This window comes from Schistocerca gregaria, chromosome 5, assembly GCF_023897955.1.
Source record: "Schistocerca gregaria isolate iqSchGreg1 chromosome 5, iqSchGreg1.2, whole genome shotgun sequence".
In the NCBI taxonomy this organism is placed as follows: domain Eukaryota; kingdom Metazoa; phylum Arthropoda; class Insecta; order Orthoptera; family Acrididae; genus Schistocerca; species Schistocerca gregaria.
The window spans coordinates 398,771,370-398,795,829 of NC_064924.1; the positions used below are offsets into that span (position 1 = coordinate 398,771,370).

At 42.8% G+C, this 24,460-nt stretch overlaps 1 protein-coding gene across 1 annotated transcript in view; it reads right to left on the bottom strand.

Annotated features, from left to right (window-relative positions):
• The window catches only part of LOC126272606 (integrin alpha-PS4-like), a 493,607-nt gene that overhangs the window by 221,769 nt on the left and 247,378 nt on the right, over positions 1 to 24,460 (bottom strand). Inside the window, exon 15 of the mRNA XM_049975549.1 lies at positions 1,895 to 2,039. Within this exon, the coding sequence (XP_049831506.1) occupies positions 1,895 to 2,039 (145 nt within the window). The remainder of the gene's footprint in view (positions 1 to 1,894; positions 2,040 to 24,460) is intronic.

The window sequence follows — 24,460 nt, forward strand, 5'->3', positions numbered from 1 at the left end:
GAGGGCGAACTATAGGCCTGCAAACAGACTTAAACATATGTAGATTATCAGAATTAAATTCTCTATGGCGTGAACCTCGAAAATCATATTTCTGAAGTGTATTTCAAAACGGCTTCCACTTGAAAAAGTAGGTACTGATAATCGTTCCAATTTGTTGTCTTTAAATGCAAGTAAATAACAAACATTATGAGAAATGAATTGATTTTTGAGGTTCACGCCAAAATTACAAGTGACAATTTTATCAAGTTCGGAAGGTCATCCAATTTTAGCGAGTCATTGTTTTTTTTAACAATGCGAACCAGTTTAACAAACGTTATCTCGAGTAATGCGCATTTAAAGGTTTGAGTTCGAGTTTTATGTATATAACTTTAAAATTTTTCAACTTACCATTACTTTACTGTTTCTCGGTCATACAGTAAATCTTCCTCTTGAATTCGAAAATCTCATTTTCTAAAGCGCGTGTGTCTCTAGCCGCAATTCTAGCCTCGACGCATCTCTGGGAGGCGAATGAGCAAGCCGTAGTGCTGATAAAGATCCCCTTGACTCCCATGTTACGCAGGATACTCTTCAGTCCGCCGTTAAAAATGACGCACGTCCGATTTTTAGCAATTTGAGTGACTTTTGCACTCGAAAACATGTGTTTTGGAGCGTAAGTTCAAACCAATCAATTCAGTGCTTCATTGTCGTTCTCCGTGCAGCCTCCAAGGCAACTCTCCATCAAATAAACGTCAGTCAGACGTTTGTATACATCATCGATAGCTTAAATAGCTTCACTCCTCAATGGTGGCTTATACTCGAAAGTATCCATTCATCTCAGTTTGCTGCGAATTGTTATTCGTTGAACACCTGCGATAAAGTGTCGCCATGACCGCTTCTTTCGTGCCACTTTTTTGGAAAGCATATATTTGAGACATTTTGTGGGCGAGTACACCTATATCGATATGTTGTTCGACATAGAACGCTGCAATAACTTCACACAGAAGGAGATATCGATCTGAGTCGCATTCAGTCTAAGCATCGAGACGGTATGTGCATGCTTCCATTGAAACATGATTTTCAAACATAAAGAATAATTTTCGGACAAAATCCCTTCGATCACATGTACTTAAGACTATAAAGAGTCAAAATAAAATAAAATAAACAATTTTTGAAACCTTGTGACCGGAAAATCCCCTTAAGTATGTTGGAAAAACGTGAAAATAGAGTGAAAAATTTAACCCAGGACTAAATTGGAGGACATAAAAATACTGACAACATGAATGAAGATCATGTGGTGATAGATGGACAAATCGTTGATGAAGTCGACAAATATAGATGTACATATATAGAATCTACGATAGCAAAAAGCAACTGCTGCACTGATGAAATGAGAAAGCTACAACCTGGAAAGAGCGCTACCATTAAATTAAGAAGATAATGGAAAGGAAACTGCAACTACTGACCAAAATAAAGATCACAAACTGTCAGCTCCAGCATAGTTTTGTACGGATTTGAGTCGCAGAGACTGAAAGAAGTGATTCAGAAAAAAATCGATTCTTTTTAGTGTGGATTTGGAAAAGGGTCCTGAGGATTACAAGGACTGAAAAAAAGTAAAAAATAAGTCAAGGCAACTTAAACCAAAAACATCACTGCGGACCAATGAAATTAATGTACTTTGGGCATAACATGAGGGCAAAAGATTCACTAGAAAAACTGTAACGCGTGGAAGAACAGAAGTCAAGGATGTAGAGGAAATCCAAGGAGAAGTTGGGTAGAGGACATCAAAGAAAGCACCAGAATGATCGTGGGAGGATTGAAGGCCGAAGCAACGTCCAGAAGTGCGTGGGAATCGAAGACGACATGTTGGATCATAAAAACGTACGTATAGTAGTATGCGATACAGGGAGTGACTCACGGCTGCCAGGAGGCGTCCACGGAGAGGCGCAGGTCGGACTCGCAGCGAGCCTCGTTCCGGCAGCCCGTGTTGAACGGGATGAGCACCGCGCCGCCCACGCTGCGCTGCGGGTCCGCCACCGGGCACTCGCCGCAGAACACGCCGTCTGCAACAGCGCGAGGCCTCCTGCAGTCCTCATACCTCGGACGTCATTCTGCTGTCCAGAAGTACCGATGTAGTCAGGCAGCAGCAGCTGGCAGAGACGCAAGCAGCAACGGGGAAGTAACGGATTTTTTGACATTTTACGAGTTCCTAATCAGGAGCGAACTGCATAATTTCATCTGTGTGCTTCGGTAGTTTAGTTTCTCGAGTTTCTGAGGGTTAATACAATGTTTACTGGACACAGTTCTCGCGTTTTCGTTTGTGTCGGAAAGTAAACCGATTTTGTGACGTATTACAAGTTTCTAATCAACGGCGAATTATTTAGGCTCTCCTGTGTGCTTTGGTAGTTTAGTTTTTCTATCTCTGCATATTAATTTAATTTATTAGACTCACTTCTTGCATTTTCGTCAGTGTCTACAGTAGAGTTTCACAGCACGTGTCGATAGTTCTTTGTTGGTGTACTGTAGTTTTCCACATTCTTTAGTTAGATAGTCACTGTTGTAACACCTACAGCGTCTCTCGATGTTGAAAAAGCGAAAATAGTTCCCAAATTAGCTCCCATGTCCTTAAAATATCAATTCACAAAATGACCCACGTCCCTCCACAAGTAGTAATTACGAAAAAAAAAAGCAAATATAGGGAAATATCTAGTATAGAAAGCAAAACAAAAGGAAAGAAAATTTAATTATAAATTTTAGAAACATGGGAAGGGGGAAAAACAGTAGAAAATATTTAAATATTAGTTATTCCAGTACGTAAGAAAATCAACATTATAGTCATAGAACGTAGGTCTGGGACACCAGAGACAGTGTTTATTAAAGTATAAATAGCCATACGTTGTAATTACGATACTCCAGTCTCTAGTCGATTCTAGTTCGGAAGTCATTTAGGACGTACAGCTTTAGAGAACAACAACTGGGACTTTATTAAACGAGATTGTTTTTGAGGATTGTCGATTCAAGACTTTAATTTGGACATTTATCAGATTAGATAAACTGGAAGGTGAATAGTAATCTCTTTGGCTTTAATGTCAATTCGTGTGAATATTTAAACACTTTACTGAATTGAGAATTTTAACCGGATTCGGACTGTGAATTGTGATAGTGGGAAACTTTAACTTCACACAACTAGTGATCGTAGATAATGACTGCGGATATCAAATAGAAATAACTTATTTACCGAAAGTGGCAGGATATTATCTAACATCTCTGATGCTAGCGGGAATCCTACTTAGACATCTAATTAAAGAACTTCTTTGAATGAGATCGTATGAGTGAACCTATTTATTAATAATTCTTGTCAGTAAACTGACGTTGTCAATTTGAAACATAATACAAGTCTTGAACATTAATTTAACTTAGATTAATAAATGTTAAGATTACTTGATCTGTGCCAAGAACAAATTAGCGATTCGTAACTAAAACAATTGAACGAAAGGTATCGTCGTCTGTAAACATTGATAGTAAAGCTACTAAAGATTTTTTCTCTCAGAGTTGGGAAAACTATACGTGTAGTGACCCACGTTTAACATTGGATTTTAAAAATAATCAAACTGATACTTAGCCGGGACAATATTAAATAAAAGTAAAATCCTTCAATGACAGTCGATGTGTAAAAAATAAAATCAAACTTTCACCTATTAGACGAAAAAGCGAAAATAGAAAAAGAGCTACTACACTGTGTGACTGCTGCGTTGTAGATGTTCTCGGCTCCAGGCTGCGATGGCTTTCGTTACACTACCTGAGGCTGCAGTGGATAGGAATGACGGTCATAACTATCGAGAAATAGGAGAGAGAGTATAAAGGACATGGTACAAGATCTGGGGTGGACATAATTGAAGCAAAGGTGTTTCTCGTTGTGCCGGGATTTTCTCACGAAATTTCAGTCACTAACTTCCTCCTCCGAATGCGAAAATATCTTGAACGCCGACCTAAATAGGGAGAAACGATCGTCATAATAAAATAACGGAAATCGGAGATCACACGGAAAGATATAAGTGTTCGCTTTTTTCAGCGTGCTGCCCGAGAGTGGAATAATCGAGAATTATTGAGAAGGTTCGATGAACGCTCTGCCAAGACTTAACTGTAACTTCCAGAGTATCCATGTAGATGTAGATGAAGATGTAGATATAAAACCAGTCAGTGTGGCGTGCTTCAACCATTTACAACAGTCTCCGCAGAAATACACTCCTGCCACTAAATATTGTAATTCGAAAAAGGAATCATACACATTTGGTCTGCAGATGTATGAAAGTGTTATATCCTTTGCAGTTAGACAGTGCATCTGAAGTGAGCAAGAGAATCGAGCAAAAGATTATGCCCCGATCAAAACAACAAATTGGCTGAGAGTCGAGCGTGGGAGGGGAGAACGTTGGTGGTCCACGTTTGTCTGCGCACACAATATCGCTGCGGCATCAATAGCTGCGTTCTCCATCTGCATCTACATCTACACTCTGCAAACAACTATGAAGTGGCACAGAGTATTTACCACTGCACCAGTTACCAGGGCTCCTTCTTTCCTTTCCATTCACAGATGGAGCGTGGGAAGTGGCACAGAGTACTTACCACTGCACCAGTTACCAGGGCTCCTTCTTTCCTTTCCATTCACAGATGGAGCGTGGGAAGAACGATTGTTTAAATGTCTCTGTGCGTGCCTTAATTAATCTAATTTTCTCCTCACGATCCCTATGTAAGCAACATGTAGATGCTTATTGTATATTCCTAGCGATCATTTAAAGCCAGTTCTTGAAACTTTATGAGGAGGCTCTCTCGGGGTACATTGCGTCTATCTTCAACTGTCCGACGGTTCAGTTTCTTCCGCATCTCTGTGGCATTCTCCTACGGGCCGAACAAACCTGTGATCATTGGTGTTTCCCTTCTGTCTATGCGTTCAGCATCGCGTGTTAGCTGTATTTTGTACGGGTCCCGTACACTTGAGTAGTTTTTACCGGGATGCACGAGTTATTTGTAAGCAATCTCCTTTGTAGATTGATTGCATTTCCTTATTATTCTACCAATAAATCAGTCTTCCACTTGCTTTATCTTCGACTGAACCGTTGTGAGCATTCAATTTCATGTTTATTAAATCAAAAACAGTCTTGGTTGCAATTTACTATTTTATTAACAACGCGCTGTCTGTGGCTTGCATACAGTGACTCCAGAGGACACAGACAGTGGCGCGCTCAAAGCAGTCAGCATCTGAAAATGCCGTGACACTACAATTAAATTAAGAGGTTACAGTTAATCAGAATATAATCGCGCATAAAGGGAAACTTTAAATTACCCCAAATAGATAAAACAGCAAAACCAGCTGTATCCAAATTAAACCGTAAGATCACCACCAAAGATGTACGTGATCGCAGTAACCGCGGATAAAACAAATTCTCAAAACAGCAAGTCCCAGTTCGACTTGAGAAGTATTCTGTCTAAGAAAGAATCAATTGGTAGAGAGGAGGGACGGAGGAATTAATAAAACCGAAATGGAAACCCACTATAAAATAACCAAAATTAAGTAAAAATTTTAAAAACTGATGTCATTGCATCATAATAGCTTTTTTTCTGCAAGTGAGCTGATCATCCAGCGATTGTTTGTCGACAGTACACGTATGTCTAAGGATTTCCAATTTTCCAATAAATCAAGCTTCCTTTCCTTGCCGAGTACAGTGTAAGATGCAAAGGTCATCGACCATGGGTAGGTGCCGGCCTGTAGACTTGAGCTGTTCAGCAAATGTAGACTGCCGCTTTACTTGACCTTCTTTGGTTAGCAAATGCTAGATAAATCTCTTACTAAACATCCTTTCAGTTTGACCAATATAGAATTAACGGCAGATATTGCATTCCAATCTGTAGACAACAGAGGAAGTATACCAGTCTTTGGAAGGCCGCTCAGTATGCACACAAGAGTCGTCAACTTGATTATGCGGTGAAAAAGCTACACGGGCGTCGAAAGTTTTGAACAACTTAGTTAATAGATACGATAATTTCCCCACAGAAGGAAGCTTTATATATCTCTGTAGTGGTGACAGCGTTATACCAAGGTATCTGTGACTCGTTGATCCTATAGTCGTAAGATATGTTTTCCTTGTTTAGTGAGGTGTTTAGTTTTACATTTTTGAAGATTTATAACGTGTTGCCAATATTACAACGCTTTGAAATCTTACCAAGAACTGACTGATACAACTGTGCAATTTATATACAACTGAAACATCTGAGAAAAGTTGAGGTTATTACTAATATTATCTGCAAGGTCATTAATATACAGCATTAACAGCCAAGGTTCCAGCACACTTCCCTGGGGATCACTCGAAGTTACTTCTACATCTGTCGATGACTCTCCACGCAAGACAACATATTGTGTCCCATCAAAATATCCTCAATCCAGTCTCAAAATTCGCTAGTTACGCCTTACGATACTATTTTTGATAATAAGCATAGATGTGATACTGAGTCAAATGCTTTTCGGAAATGGAAAAATAATGCAACTACCTAAACGTCTGATGTATGGCTTTCAGAATATCATATGAGAAAAGTGCAAGTCGTGTACCACATGATCAGTTAGAGATACCTCATTACGTTTCAGCTCAGAATATGTTCTAACACAGCAAAGGAATGTCAAGGATACTGGATGGAAGTTCAGTAGATAATTTCTGCTACCCTTATTGTAGACAGGTTAGGCTAGTGCTATTTTCCAGCCACTGTGTACGGTTCTTTGTTCGAGGTATCTACTGTAATTTATAGTTAAAAGAAGGAATAATTCAGCTGAAAACTCAGTGTAAAACCTGATAGGGATTCCATCGGGCCCTGGATCTTTGTTCAGTGTCAGTGATTTCAGCTATTTCCTCAACACCGATGACACTAATAGCTATGGCACTCAATTTTGCAGTGGTGCGACATTAAACTGGGCCAGTACCCCTGGATTTTCTTTTGTAAACGAACATTTGAAAATATAGTTTCTGCTTTTGCTTTGTTACTCTCATTTTCAGTCCATGACCAGTCCACGAATATCTGGACACTAACTTTCGTACCACTAGCACCCATTACATATGAATAGAAATCCTTTGAATAATGAATGCTCCCAAACTAGCTGCAATAAGATAATAAATTTCTTTAAACATTTTACACATCCTGACCTGCGAAAATAACATTGATACGATTATCTCTATGTAAGTCGTGCCTGTTTTCTGTTTACACTTGCATTGGTACTTAAGTCTAGATGGAAGTGATGACCATTTTGCATCTATGGTGAATTTCATGTGCCATGTCTTGATAAAAATATTGCTTTATGTAGTTACAAATCGTAAAAGTACTTTTTTGTCCGATATTTTGACAGTTCAATTTTGACAGGTCTTTACTATGTTAAATAAAGTATATACGGCTTACCACAGATGATGTTACATTACGTTGTTTCAAGTTTCCTTTAAATTTTATCTGTGGTCTGGGCACATTTTGTTTACCGCAATACTATTTGTTTTCGTATTATATTATATCAATAAAATCTTAGAGATAGTATTTATATTTAAAATCTGTGTATCCATTTAGAATTTCGTGTGGATATCGCCTTGTATGAATATAAATTTCCAGTTCTTCGAGAATGTTCGCATTAAGTCCTTTCGGTATTTTGTGTAACGTTTCTAACGCAGTTTCGATTTTCTCGGCTTTGTAGCATTGAGTTTTCTGATGTAAACAGAAACTTGACGGATTACTATCACTGTTTCTAGTTGTTCTTTAAATCTGGTGTTCAAATCTCGTCCAGTTTGGCCAATATAGAAATTGTTGCAATCGTAGCGTGTGCGTTGTCCTATTTATTGTTAACTGGCTTTCTGTACAAATAACGCTCTCATAAAGAAATTACGTTCAAGCACAAGCAAAATTTCAGAATGCGCCTCTTCTGCAGTATACAAACTCACACAATTTCTATACTGGCCAAACTGGACATGGCAGAAAAAAATTACTATAGATACAATATGGTCGTCACTTCCAGTTAGACTTAAGTACCAATGGAGCTGTAAACAGGCACAGACAACATTTACATAGAGATAATCTTACCAATGTTATTTTCGCAGGTCACCTGATAATGGCAATAAGACGAAACAGGCCTGTCGTGTAAAATATTTAAAGAAATTTATTACTTTTTTGCAGCTAGTTTTGGGGCATTCATTTTCATTACGTCTTATACTGACGTATACTATACGCGGGCTTAACGAAACGAAAAAGAGATTCTTTGGTTTTGTGAGACATCCTTCAATAATATTCTGCTCCGGTAAAAGTTCAAGCGTTCACGCATTGCCCTCTTGGCAACCAAATGCGTTTCATGCAGCATCTCACAATCTCTGCCCTCTGCCTTTTTTCCAATTACCATGCAGTATTCTTTGTTGGCTTGGTTTTTTTACAGTTCCTGAATATCATGTGCGGCATGGGCCGCTATCCGGTCGGCCGCACTTGAACACGCGTTCAGCATGTTGCGCCGCCGCGTTTCCTACAGCCGTCACCCGAACGATAACGCAGCTGCCAATGATATCCAAGCATCCCCTCTCTGGAGCCCCCGCAGCGGTTCTACTTACGTTCAGGCATCGACGCACAAAACCCGCAAATGACAACCATAGGTGGAAGCTCAAGCGGCCAAAGACACTGCTAGCTAGGGTGTTATCACTTATGGCGAGCTAACATAAACTCGCAAGCGACAACATAGGCAAGCCCCTGGAAATCAGCAACATTGACTGGATAGGCCAGCTGCTATCGAAGCCAACCAACAGGCTACAGAAAGGAAGCCGACAAGCTCGCACACTAACGCACAGCCGGGCGGTGTGGCCGTGCGGTTCTAGGCGCTTCAGTTTGGAAACGCGTGACCGCTACGGTCGCAGGTTCGAATCCTGCCTCGGGCATGGATGTGTGTGATGTCCTTAGGTTAGTTAGGTTTAAGTAGTTCTAAGTTCTAGAGGACTAATGACCTAAGATGTTAAGTCCCATAGTGCTCAGAGCCATTTGAACCATTTTTTGTGTGTGTTTGCTATTTCATAACATTTACAGATTTTCAGAGCGGTCAACTCTCGTCAACTGTGGAATAGTCATTGTATTAAAGACTGACTGTGTTGTAAACCTTTGTATCTGTACATCTCAACCTTCAAATCTACTGTTAGCAACTGACAGTGAAACTACAGCGAATGAAGTTACGTATTACTTTCACTATTTGGCATTAGATGTAGAATAAACTAATATCTGAACTCTCCATCCACGAACTACATCTTTTCCTTACTGTTGTAGCCAATAAAGAACCACAAAGCGTGTAAAGAAAGTTACAACATATTGGCGACAAGGATGAGAGTAGTGGAATAAGGAGCTTTGGACACCAGACAAGGATAATTTCTTCCTTTTATTGAATCCTTTTCTATGTTTCAGAGTCAACTTAGAACAGAACTGCTGTCAGCAGCTTCTTGCCTCGCACAAGCACAAGCAGCCCAGCAGCAAAAGTCGCCAGAGGGTAAAGACGGAGTTCAGCTACCGCTTCTGCCCTTCTGACACACAGTTCAGAAGAAGGAAACATGGAAAGAGTGCATAACACAGCTGCATCAACACTCCGACACCTACAAAGTCGAGGTGAATCATGTTGTGCATTTTTCTTTTCCTGTATAGGAGAGTACACGTAACAGGTATTTGTGGAATTATTTCCCCTCGATGAGTTCGAAACCTAGCCCAACGATATCACAATTGAAAGATTAGACGACTTTTTTGGGAGTCAAATACACGTTGTCTCTGTACTGTAGAGATATTTCCACACGCACAACGTCGTAGTGATCAATCCTACAAAGAACGGATTACAGAAATGCAGGGCGTGGCTATAATCCAATTCTGTCTGTGGTGCAATTATCAGGATGAATTTCTTCGCGATGCTATTATTCCGAATCTATCAGACCAGAAATTGATTGCCTGTATTCTAAAGCATCGTAACCTTAGCCTCGGTGAACTAAGTTATAAATGCACGCGGAGCTCTAGACTTAGCCGAGCAAGATTTCTTCCTACCAGTTATCGCTTCACTTGAGACAAACAACCCATGCCACAGCCATGGCCCCAGCACTCGCAAATCAGCAGCGCGTAAACAAGGCCGGACACACAATTACACACGGCGTTTGCCGCGCCGGTGCAACGCCAATTCCACTCCTTCAGCTCCGCACAAAGCGAAGTCTTGTGTGAAATGTTATGTCTCCCGTTATCTGAAGGCAAGCTGAATGCAATTTTTGTCATCGAACGGGACATACAAAACCGGTCTACCTGCAAAAGATTAGACGGACCTTCTGTTTCACGCTGGAATAATGCAAAGTAATGCAGACCAGGAAAAGATGACAACAAATTTCATTTCATGTTCAGATTCTGCCTCGTCCTGCTCAAATCTGAGACAAGCGAAGACGTAGAAAACGCACACAAACGCGTTGAGAGCAAATACCACACACTTCAAACAGGCTCTCCCAGTCTCGAAATTCACGAAAGTGCTCTAGCGCGCATGTCGATACGGAGAACAGTTTTTCGCAGCACGAAATGGGCAACTGTTATCCGAGAAAACGCCTAAAACTGTGGATTACATTGTAAAATTGTAACTAGTCAGTGCCTTTTCAGTCAGATACCAGAGCTTCTGTCGCGTTGCTTAACCTAGACACATGCGAAAATATCGGCCAATCACCTCTGCAAACATTAAATCTGCATCTCATCGTTTACAACAGCGAAACAACGTCAGCATTCCAATGCTTCGAACGTGCCACTGAGCTGCAAAACATAGAAACACGACTGAAGAAGTATCTGTCTCACGCACGAGTCCAAATATTTTCGCAAGGATGCGTATAACTCCTTCAAATCAGACATACAGGAAATTGTGCATGCCAAAAAATTCCCATGTCACAATTCAACAACCTGTGATAAGTATAGACATTTGTTCAACGGTACTCTGGGATGTATTGTTGTGGTCTTCAGTCCTGAGATTGGTTTGATGCAGCTCTCCATGCTACTCTATCCTGTGCAAGCTTCTTCATCTCCCAGTACCTACTGCAGCCTACATCCTTCTGAATCTGCTTAGTGTATTCATCTCTTGGTCTCCCTCTACGATTTTTACCCTCCACGCTGCCCTCCAAAACTAAATTGGTGATCCCTTGATGTTTCAGAACATGTCCTACCAACAGATCCCTTCTTCTAGTCAAGTTGTGCCACAAGCTCCTCTTCTCCCCAATTCTGTTCAATAGCTCCTCATTAGTTATGTGATCTACCCATCTAATCTTCAGCGTTCTTCTGTAGCACCACATTTCGAAAGCTTCTATTCTCTTCTTGTCCAAACTATTTATCGTCCATGTTTCACTTCCATACATGGCTACACTCCATACAAATACTTTCAGAAACGACTTCCTGACATTTAAATCTATACTCGATGTTAACAAATTTTTCTTCTTCTGAAACGTTTTCCTTGCCATTGCCAGTCTACATTTTATATCCTCTCTACTTGGACCATCATCAGTTATTTTGCTCCCCAAATAGCAAAACTCCTTTACTACTTTAAGTGTCTCATTTCGTAATCTAATTCCCACGGCACCACCCGACTTAATTCGACTTCATTCCATTATCCTAGTTTTGCTTTTGTTGATGTTCTTATTATACCCTCCTTTCAAGACACTGTCCATTCCGTTCAACTACTCTTCCAAGCCCTTTGCTGTCTCTGACAGAATTACAATGTCATCGGCGAACCTCAAAGTTTTTATTTCTTCTCCATGGATTTTAATACCTACTCCGAGCTTTTTCTGTGTTTCCTTTATTGCTTGCTCAATATACATATTGAATAACATCGGAGATAGGCTACATCCCTGTCTCACTCCCTTCCCAACCACTGCTTCTCTTTCATACCCCTCGACTGTTATGACTGCCATCTGCTTTCTGTACAAATTGTAAATAGCTTTTCGCTCCCTGTATTTTATCCCTGCCACCTTCAGAATTTGAAAGAGAGTATTCCAGTCAACATTGTCAATAGCTTTCTCTAAGTCTACAAATGCTAGAAACGTAGGTTTGCCTTTCCTTAATCTAGCTTCTAAGATAAGTCGTAGGGTCAGTATTGCCTCACGTGTTCCGACATTTCTACGGAATCCAAACTGATCTTCCCCGAGGTCGGCTTCTACCAGTTTTTCCATTCGCCTATAAAGAATTCGCGTTAGTATTTTGCAGCTGTGACTTATGAAACTGACAGTTCGGTAATTTTCACATCTGTCAACACCTGCTTTCTTTGGGATTGGAATTATTATATTCTTCTTGAAGTCTGAGGGTATTTCACCTGTCTCATTCATCTTGCTCACCAGATGGTAGAGTTTTGTCAGGACTGGCTCTCCGAAGGCTGTCAGTAGTTCTAATGGAATGTTGTCTACTCCGGGGGCCTTGTTTCGACTCAGGTCTTTCAGTGCTCTGTCAAACTCTTCACGCAATATCATATCTCCCATTTCATCTTCATCTGTATCCTCTTCCATTTCCACAATATTCAGCCGTTCGCAGTACCAGAACAGCAAGGCCATTTTGGTTAGTGTTACAAGGCCAGATCAGTCAATCATCCAGACTGTTGCCCCAGCAACTACTGAAAAGGCTGCTGCACCTCTTCAGGAACCACACGTTTGTCTGGCCTCTCAACAGATACCCCTCCGTTGTGGTTGCACCTACGGTACGGCTATCTGTATCGTTGAGGCCACGCAAGCCTCCTAACCAACGGCAAGGTCCATGGATCATGGGGGGGATGTGCAAAAGATTTTAACGCTCACATTACGCTGAAAGCTAATGCGCAAATCAAATTAATTACGCGACGACGTCGGTAAGAAATTCAGCGAATGTAATTTGTCGGTCTCTTAAATCCTATTTCGGCAAGTCAGTGGGCAACAGCCTTTATCATCATTAGTAAACCAAATGGGAAGATTCGTCTTAGTACGGATTTCAAACGCACGGTAAATTCAGACAGTTGTTGATGCCCACCCGCTCTCACACATTGAGATAATTTTAGATCGCTTAGCGGGAAGATAGTTCTTCTCAAAAATTTATTTTGCAGACGCCTATCTTAATTTACCATTGGGCAACAAGACAAAGAGAATTATTGTTGTGAACACTCATACTGGCTTGTTTGAATATCAACGCCTATCTTTCGAATGTGCTTTCGCATCTGCGTTGATCCAAAAATTTCTCGAACATGAAACGTCCAAGATGCCTTCTTGTTTTAATTACCTTGATAACACAATCGTCTCTAGACAAATATTGGAACAATGCCTTCAATATGTGGACTGCCTTTTTCACATTCTCACTGAGGCGGGCCTCTAGTGTAATTTGCAGAAATGTTTTTCCACACAACGACTGAATACTTACGTAGGTCATAACATCAACGCCAGTGGCGCTCGTCCTTCGGCAAAACATTTGCAAGGAATTCAAAAATAGTCTTCTCCTAAGAATTTACGTGAACTGAAAGCTGTCCTCGGGACATTGACTTTTCACATGAAATCCATTCCTAACATGGCGTAAACTGCCGCGCCTGTGAACCGCCTCGGACGTCAAAATGTTCCGTTCCGTTGGACAAAAGACTGTGACCAAGCTTTTAAAAGACTGAAAAATGCACTGCTTCATCTACCTTGCCTTATGCACTAGGATCCGCTCAGACCACCTGTCACTTGTGCTGCTGTAAATGCTTCGTCCCATGACAATGGGGCGGTTTTATCACACAAAATTGGGACCACAGAACGCCCCATCGCATTTGCTTCCAAAACTTTGAACAGAGCTCAGATTTATTGTAGTTAGCTGGAGAAGGAAGCCCTGACTATAGTATATGTGGTGTCACAAAATGTCGTCATTACTTGTATGGCAGAAAATTTTTCCTCATCACGGGCGATAAGCCATTGCCTGCATTATTTCACCAGTCGAAAGAAGTTCCCGTCAGCACTGCGGAAAAGCTTCAGTGCTGGTCGCCATTATTGTCAAATTACCAGTATGACATTGTGTACCACCCGACGGCGCAGCACGCCGTTACTTGTCGGCATACTTGCAGTATTTGACGCATCGGAAGCTTCCCGTTTACGTACTGATTCTTCTGATTCGCAAGCGCTGGATTCTTTTCCAATTGATTCACGTTGGATCGCACAAGCCATGGACCATGACCAGTCACTAAGATTACTAAAAAGGTACACTCGGAGAGGTCGACCGTGTTCTTAAAAATATATTCCCGATCAAAACAAAAAAAGACTCTGAGCACTACGGGACTAAACTTTTGAGGTCATCAGTCCCCTAGAACTTAGAACTAATTAAACCTAGCTAATCTAAGGACATCACACAGATCCATGCCCGAGCCAGGATTCGAACCTGTGACTGTAGCGGTCGTGCGATTCCAGACCGTAGCGCCTAGAACCGCTCGGCCACTCCGGCCGGCTATTCCCGATCTCTTAGTGAAAAGATATTTTGTGCAACACAGCTGTTTCCCTCTTGTGATTTGTCTAATTCTGCTTCAGACGCCTATCGAATCGACGAGATTGTTAACCATGCCTCGTTGAACAGCAAATGTTAAGTCTCCTATACAGAGGTCACTGTGGAACAATCCGCACTAAGCAGCTGGCGCGCCAACATTGGTACGTGGGTTGGTTGAGATAAACAAATACGACTTGTAACGGTGCACTGTCACACATGCATGCACTATCAGGCCTCACCGCGCCTAAAAAGTTTCTCCTGACGACGTACTGATACTGATATGCAAACCCTCCATTTAGACTTTGCTGCCCCCTTTTGGCAAACACATTGGTTGATTATGGTCAATGCATGCAGGAAATACCTTTGTGTTATAACAATGCATTTCATGAATGCCACCAGCACTATGGCTGCGCTTCTTTATGTATTTTCTCTGGGAGGCTTGTCAGAAATAACTATTCTTCACATTTCACTTCCTTTTTCTTCAAAGGAGTTTTGACAGTTTTGCAAACAAAATAGAATACAGCATGTCAGGTCAGCACCATACCCGCCACAGTCTAATTGCGAGACCGAACGTTTCAAGACGCAAATGTCAAAACGTTGAGCTTCTCATTCGTGTGATGATGCCTTGCTCATACTTTTGATTTCATGTCGTACTGTGCCTGACATTACGGCAGCAGAACGTTTGCATGGGGATTTCGGAACCTGCTGCATTTGCTTCGCCTTACCGCTCTGCTCCAGCTTAAGAATTCACCCCAAAGTTTCACTCGAACGTCAGATTTAATATCGAGAGTACAACAAACCACAGTTGTGAGAACCTGGCGTTCTCATATCAGTTGGCAGCGTGCAGCATACCACTTACGACTGTGCAGGCACGTACCAGCGCCGCCAAAATCATGTACGGCTCCACAAATTCAGTAACCCTGCCGCAGATGAAACTGTTTCAGCTTTCCTCACTTCAAAGTCCGGCCGCCGTCCTACGCAGCATACCGAGTGGTGCCTCCACCCTTGGCGGTCTCGCCGACGGAGGTCGACGCCTGACCACCTGATACGCCATCGCAGATCGCCTCTCCCATGGTCATTGACGCCGTCACCTCGGCTAGTCTCCGTGGCCGGGACCCTTTGCGGCATCGTCATGCTCCTGCGTGTCCCCTCGGGTGCGACATGCGCCTCGTTCTCTGGGGCAGCTTCCCTGGCGCTTGCAAGACGCAATGACGGGACGCGGGTTGGTCTGCTATGCCGACACTCAAGCTATCAGTCTAATCAATGTCCATGACACAGGCGTCCCTCAGTACCTTCAGGGGTGGGAAGAGATGCGGTATCGTCCAGCATTCGGTCGGCTGCACTTAGAGCATGTGCGCCACAAGTAACGCCGCCATGTTCGCGGCTAGTGGTCCTGCGGTAGCGTTCTCGCTTCCCGCGAACGGGGTCCCGGGTTCGATTCACGGCGGGGTCAGGGATTTTCTCTGCCTCGAGATGACTGGGTGTTGTGTGTATCTTTCATTAACATTTCATTCACTCGCAAGTCGCCGTAGTTGGGAGCGGCGGCCGAACCGTCCCACGAGGGGTCTCCCGGCCACCAATGTCATGCGCTCATGATTATTAACGCCGCCGTGTTTCCTATAGCCACCATCGCGGTATGACAGCGCTGCCACAAATACTTACGTCGCTGACAATGATACGCAAGCATCCCCTCTCCGGAGCTCCAGCGGCGGTTCTACTTCAGTTCAAACATCGATTTTTTTTTTTCGAGGGTGTACGGGGGTTATCAGGCTTCTCACTGGTTTGATGCGACCCGCCACGAATCCCTCTCCAGTGCCAGACTCTTCATCTCGGAGCAGCACTTGCACCCTAAGTCTTCAATTATTTCTGGATGTGTTCCAGTCTCTGTCTTCTTCTACAGCACATGCCCTCTACACCTCCCTCTATTACTATGGAAGCCTTAAGAGATGTTCTATCATCCTGTCCCTTCTCCTTGTCAGTGTTTTCCACATATTCCTTTCCTCTCCGATTCTGCGCGGAACCTTCTCATTTCTTGCCTTATCTGTCCACTTAATTTTCAACATTCGTCTGTAGCACCACATCTCAGATGCTTCGATTCTCTTCTTTTCCCGTTTTCCGACAGTCCATGTTTCACTACCATACAATGCTGTGCCCCAGACGTACATTTTCAGAAATTTCTTCCTCGAATTAAGGCCTTTGTTAGATACTAGTAGACTTCTCTTGGCCAGGAATACCCTTTTTTCCAGTGCTAGTCTGCATTTTACGTCCTCCTTACTCCGTCCGTCATTGTTTATTTTGTTGGCTGGGTAGAACAATTCTTTAACTTCATCTACTTCGTAGCCATCAATTCTGCCAAGTTTCGCTGTTCTCATTTCTGCTACTTTTCATTACTCTCATCTTTCTTCGATTTAATCTTAATCCATATTCTGTACTCATTAGGCTGTTCATTCTACTCAGCAGATCATGTAATTCTTCTTCACTTTCACTCAGGATGGCAATATTATCAGCGAATCTTATAGTAAAATCCTTTTACTTTGAATTTTAACTCCACTCCTGAACCTTTCTTTTATTTCCATTATTGCTTCTTCGATGTACAGACTGAACAGTAGGGGCGAAAGACTATATCCTTGTCTTACATCCTTTTTAATCCGTGGATTTCGTTCTTGGTCGTCCACTCTTATTATTCCCCCTTGCTTCTTGTACATATTGTATATAACACGTCTCTCCTTATAGCGCATCCCTATTTTTCACAGAATTTCGAACATCTTGCACTATTTTACATTGTCGAAAGCTTTTTCCTGGTCGACAAATCCTATGAAAGTGCCTTGATTTTTCTTTGTTATTGCTTCTATTATCAACCGAAAAGTCAAAATTGTCTCTCTAGTGCCTTTACCTTCCCTAAAACCAATCTGATCGTCATCTAACACAGCCCCAATTTTCTTTTCCATTTTTCTGTATATTATTCCTGTCTGTAATTTGAATGCATGACTTGTTAAGCTGATGGTGCGATAATTCTCTCACTTACGGGCTCTTGCAGCCTTCGGAATTGCGTGGATGATATTTTAGCGAATGTCAGATGGTATATCGCCAGACTCAACATTCTGCACATCAATGTGAACAGTCGTTTTGTTACACATCCCGCAACGATCTTAGAAATTCTAATGGAACGTTATCAGTCTCTTCTGCCTTATTTGATCTCAGTTCCTCCAAAGTTCTCTTAAATTATAATTCTAACTCTGGATCCCCTATCTCTTCTACATCGACTCATGTTCCTTTTTCTACCACATCAGACAAATCTCCCCCCTTACAGAGGCCTTCAATACAGTCTTTCCACATATCCGCTCTCTGCCGTGCATTTAACAGTGGAATTCCCATTGCACTCTTAATGTTACCACCCTTGCTTTTAATTTCACCGAAGTTCGTTTTGACTTTCCTATGCATATGCTGAGTCTGTCCTCCCGAAGATCATTTCTTTTACGACTTCTTCACATTTCTCATGCAGCCATTTCATCTTAGCTTCCTTTCACTTCCTATTTATTTCATCCCTCAGCGACTTGTATTTCTGTATTCCTGTGTTTTCCGGAACATTTTTGCACTTCCTTCTTTCATTGATCACTTGAAGTATTTCTTCTGTTATCCATTGTTTCTTCGCACTTACCTTCTTTATACCTATATTTTTTTTCCAACTTCTGTTGTTGCCCTTCTTAGAGTTGCCCATTCCTCTTCAATGTACTGCGTTTTGAGCTATTCCTTATTGCTGTATCTACAGCCTTAGCGAACTTCAAGCGTATCTCGTCATTCCTCAGTACTTCCGTACCTCACTTCTTTGCCTATTGTTTCTTCCTGACTAATATCTTAAACTTCTACCTACTCTTCATCACTACTGAATTGTGATCTGTGTGTCTATCTGTTCCTGGGTAAGCCTTAAATCTAGTATCTGATTTCGGAATCTCTGCTTGACCATGATGTAATCTAACTGAAATCCTCCCGTATCACCCAGCCTTTCCCAAGTAGACCTTCTCCTCTTGTGATTCTTGAACAGAGTATTCGCTATTACGAGCTGAAATCTATTACAGCACTCAATTAATCTTTCTCCTCTCTCATTCCTTGTCTCAAGCCAATATTTCCCTGTAAACTTTTCTACTACTCCTTCCCCTACAACTGCATTCCAGTCCCCTGTGACTATTAGATTTTCATCTCCTTTTATGCATTCTATTACCCTTTCAGTATCCTCATATGCTTTCTCCATTTCTTCATCTTCAGTTCGCGACTTCGGCATGTATAGCTATACTATTGTTGTCGGTGTTAGTTTGCTGTCGATTCTGACTAGAACAACCATATCACTGAACTGTTCACAGTAACTCACTCTCTGCCCTACCTTCATAACGAATTCAACTCCTGTTATACCCTTTTCTGCTGCTGTTGACTCATTCGACGCGAAGTCCTTGTCTTCTTTCAATTTGACTTCACTGACCCCTACTATATCTAGATTGAGCCTTTGCATTTCCCTTTTCAGATTTTATAGCTTCCCTACCACATTCAAGCTTTTGACATTCCATGCCCCGATTCGTGGAACGTTAGCCTTCCATTGATTAATCAATCTTTTTCTCATGGTCTCCTTCCCCTTCGCAGTCCCCACTGAGATTCGAATGGGGAAGTATTCAGGAATCTTTTGGCAATTGAAGAGATCACAATGTCAGTTTTTCAATTAAAGACCACAATGTCAGTTTTTCAATTAAAGACCACATGCCGAGTGGATACACGTTATGTGTGTTTAATGCAGTGGTTTCCATTGCGTTCTGCATTGATGATTCTTTCGCCTTTAGGGGCAGTTTCCCACCCCAAGGACAGAAGAGTGCCCTGAACCTCTGTCTGTTCCTCCGCCCTCTTTGACACGGCCGTTGGCAGAGTGATGGTGAGTTCTTACGCCGGAAATCTTCGACTGCCAATGTTGATTATTAATCAAAATTTAAGCGGTGGCGGGTTTCGAACCCGAGACCAATGACGTTTTTGACTACTAATTTTGTGTGTTTGCCAGTTCATAACATTTACAGATTTTCATAAGGATCAGGGCTCGTCATCTATGGAATCGTCATTATATTGAAGAAGAACTGAATTGTAAATTTTTGTACGTGTATGTTTTTCAACATTCAAATCTACGTTCCAGTATGTGACAGTGGCGTAGCCAATGTCAACACTCGGAAGAGCCTAAAATAGGTATTTGTACACTATGTGATCAAAAATACGCGGACACCTGGCTGGAAATGACTTACAAGTTCGTGGCGACCTCCATCCGTAATGCTGGAATTCAGTATAGTGTTGGCTCACCCTTAGCCTTGATGACAGCGTCCACTCTCGCAGGCATACGTTCAATCAGGTGCACGAAGGTTTCTTAGGGAACAGCAGCCCATTCTTCACGCAGTGCTACACTGAGGAGAGGTAAAATGTCGGTCGGTGAGACCGTGCATGATGTCGGCGTTCCAAAACATCCCAAAGATGTTCTGTAGAATTCACGTGACGACTCGGTGCAGTCCAGTCAATTATAGGGAAGTTATTGTCGTGAAACCACACCGCCACAGGCCGTGCATTATGAACAGGTGCTCAATCGTGTTGAAAGATGCAATCGCCATCCCCGAATTGCTCTTCAACAGTGGGAAGCAATGTAGGCCTGTGCTGTGACAGTGCCAAACAAAAAAACAAGGGGTGCAAGCCCCCTCAAAGAAATACACGACCGCACCATAACACCACCGCACGCACCATAACACCACCGCCTCCGAATTTCACTGTTGGCACTATACACGCTGGCAGATGACGGTAACCGGGCATTCGCCATTCCCACACCCGGCCATCGAAACGCCACATTGTGTACCGTAATTCGTCACTCCACATGATGTTTTTTCACTGTTCAATCGTCCAATGTTTACGCTCCTTACACCAAGCGAGGCGTCGTTTGGCATTTACCGCCGTGAGTGTGGCTGATGAGCAGCCGCTCGACCATGAAAACCAAGTTTTCTCACCTCCTGCCTAACTGTCATACTACTTGCAGTGGATCCTGATACACTTTGGCATTTCTGTATGACGGTCTGGATACATTTCTGCCTATTACACATTACGACCCTCTTCAACTGTAGGCGGTCTCTGTCAGTCAGCAGACGAGGTCGGCCTGTACGTTTTAGTCCTGTGCGTTTCCCTTCACGTTTCCACTTCACTATCACTTCGGAAACAGTGGACCTAGGGATGTTTAGGAATGTGGAAAGCTCACGTACAGAGGTATGACACGAGCAATGCCCAACCACCTGACCACGTTCAAAGTCCTTGAGTTCCGCGGAGCGCCGTATTCTGCTCTATCACGATGTACCTTACAGTAGGTGGCAGCACAATGCACCTAATATGGAAAACTCATGTTTCTGGGGGTGTCCGGAGAGTTTTGATCACATTCTGTAGTAACCACACCTTGGTACGATGCAAGTATGCCTTTCAGGTTGCAAACTTAAAATAAAAGAATGCCGTGTAGCTCTGAAGCTGAACATTAGGCCAGCCAAGAACGATGACTGGTTTCAAGACAGGAGCCCATTCTGACACCAGTACCGGGACATGATATGATCGACTACTATAAAACCCTCACTTACCTTCCGCTCACTCTCAAAGACTGGCCACTCCATCTGCATCACTGATACCGATGGATGGCCAACTAGTTTTATGATATCCTGGTGAAAACGACGAAGTGTTGCCAGCTTGGAGTCCGTAGCCATCTGGCTATGGAGGAAACTTCAACTCTATGAGCTACATTCCTGCCAGTCACAGCCTGACTACCTAAAGAACGAGGGGCAGGACGACCTTTCGTGGATTAAGAACCGATCTGCCTATCTGCGAGTCGTTCGCTTTGGGAGCAGTTAAAGTATTACCTACTTGCTGCATGTTGGCACCGCCTCTTAGGCTATCCTCCATGTCGCAGTTGGGTCTTTTGCCTACACGACATCACCCAGCAACTGACAACAGGGGCATGAAGGTTACTGTGGTCACTGAACGAGAGCACTGAGACTCCGACAGACGTCCACATCAAAGCCAGGCTGCAATGACGCTTCGGCGGCCACACCCTCCGGCGACGGGGACGCGTCAGTGACCTGGGGCTGCGCCAGCAGATTCCTCGCCAGGTGCTGACACACTACCCTTTGCCTCTGTGCAACGTTCACGGCTTCAGTTCCCGGACGGGTCGGGGATTTTCTCCGCCCTGTGACTGGGTGCTTGTGTTGTCCTCATCATTTCATCATTCTGGAAAGTGGCGAGACTGGACAGTGAAAAGATTAGGAAATCGTGTGGCCGCTGATAATCACGTAGTTGAGCGCCTCACAAGCAAAATACTGTCATCATCATCATCGTCGTCATCATCATCATCACCTGTGCAAGGCGAGCACAGCATGCCCGCTGCTAGGCCGGTCTGGGAAGAACACAGAGTGACTGTAAAACTCCCCGAAATAAATGCTGTTAATTCAGTGATGTCTTATTAGCGCCTTGGCGCACCACAAGACCCCAACTCTACTGAGTGCACCTGGTGTCCGTCCCATCGCTTGTTTCATTTTCATCAGAAGTACATTTGAACTACTGGCGATTAATTGACCTTTACCCTATTCCATTTGCCTCGTCTTGACACACGACACAGTAGTTTTCCAAACAGGTAACATTAATCTCACTGGATCAGTTTCGTTTTCAGTGAAACACAGAACCTGAGACTTATTGCTGAGGGGTTTCTGCCCCTGCCTCCTCTCTATATGGTGCCAAGCTTTACTAGTGATTCGCCTCTTTCACTCTAGTGAACTAGTAGTGATAGATCCCTCATTTCCTGTGAAACAGACAGGATCAATAGGAGAGGATAAGACTTGAGGTACCTTTGCTAATTCTAGTACTCAACTCTCAGGAAACTTCCAATGGTTTGACGGTAGTCAAGGCGTCAACTTGCTCATCCTGTGTTTGAGAGCAGTATTCGCAGTGGGGCTTCATTGCGGCTTTTTCAAAGTTTTACAGAACAGTGAACAAATAACTTTAAAATCAGGCTGCTGATTCTCTTTTAATTGCTTCATCTGTTGCGCTAAAAGTATTGCTAATTCCCGTTAAGAACCAAAGGAATTGGTGCACAAAACGAGAGTTCTGTTCAGGGAAAAGAGAAACGTGAAATGAAAGTTACTAATTTCCTGGATCGTTTTCCAGGTTATAATCGCTTACAAACTCAAAAACAGTGTTAACTTTTGATACATGCTCATAATATTCGTTCTGGATAAATTCAGGTGCTATTCGTTAACGTGTAGCACAGGACTTGCCAAGCAGGATGGTAATCTTGCCACTTTTCTGGGAAGTTTCACAATTAATTTAGGAAATTCTGCCTTATAAAATAAATTCGCCGCACAGCGGAACAACGCAAAAAACGAAAAGTAATCCCAGTTGTTGCTTTACCGACAGCAAGCGTCGACTTCATCTGACACACGAGGTAGCAGAGCGATAGGACACGGTGAACAGAAAAGAAGGCGTGACCAAGCACATCCTCTGATTGGTTGTTACTGTTTTATATGCCCTGTAAATAGCTAGCTATCAGTCATAGAACGTTAAAACAAACACGTCTGTTCCTATTTACGCTAGCATGAATGTGTCGGCCTACTTCACATTAGCACCAAATTTCACTACAATTCTTCCCAGCGACAACGTAGAGGTGTCGTACGATGGGAATGTTGTCACAGCCCCTCTTATCCACATTTTACCCCTTCTTTTGATACCTCTGCGATGGAGGTCAGAACCGCGACACCTAGCGCTGAAACCACGCGATGGTTGCTCGAGGAAAACATTTCTGACATACCGCCTCTCAGTCGAAACGAAGAGACCTCAGGGAGCGGCATAAACGGCATCAATGACACCATCCCTTTCCTTAGGACGTTGATTACCACACATTTCGCGGTCGTAATGGACGGTTCACAGTGTGATGGGCAATAGGAAGACTTTCTTGACACTGTTGACATCTGAGGACGTTTCAACCCTTCTCTGTGGACGGAGGCTGCATCTCCACTAAATTCCCGGCCGGGTTGGGAATTTTCTCTGTCTGACGACTGGGTGTTTGTGTTGACCTCATCATTCCATCATCATTCATATAAGTGGCTAGATTGCACTTTGTACAGATTGGGAATATGTACAGACGCTCATGACTGCGCAGTTGAGCGCTCCAAACCAAACATCATCATAGTCATCACCATCCCCACTGAACATGATCGCATCTCTTTGGAACGCAGCGAGACCACAATTTTTACTCTCGTATACAGCTTGGAACCACTACAGACTGTTCAAACCCGTTCGACGAAACTTGAACGTGATATGAAGCAGCAAAGGGTCCTTATGCTTTTTCAGTGTTCCTGTTTCACACCCTCTAGTGGCGTGATCACAGAGTGGTGCGACATTGATACACACAGGAATAAAACTCAAAGTGTCCCTCTACGTTTCCCTAGTTTGCAAAATCTTAGGTGGCGTCCGTCCACATTTATCCAGTATTTTAATAATGTGCCATTACAGAGAAAACCTGCAAAATACTGCTAGAGCCTGCAGGTAGGCAACTGGCCTTATACAAGTGAATTGGTGGAGAACCTGCAGGCGCCTCAGGATACTCGTAAAAATACATTTTTAAAAGTCGCAATAAATACGGGCAGTTGCTACCGAGTGTTTTGTATGACTGAGAGATCTTATAGGGATGTGAAACAGGAGCACTGAAAAGCATAAGGATCCTTTGCTGCTTCGGATCACGTTCATATTTCGTCGAATGGTTTTGAATCGTCCGTAGTGGTTCCAACCAATCCACGAGAGCAAAAATTCGGATAGTGATGTCCTCCAAAGAGGTGTGACCATGTTCAATGGCAATGTGGTTCTACGGGGACATGCAGAAAGGGTGAAACGTCTGAGGATGTTAGCATTGTCAAAGATTGTCAGAAACATCTTACTGTTG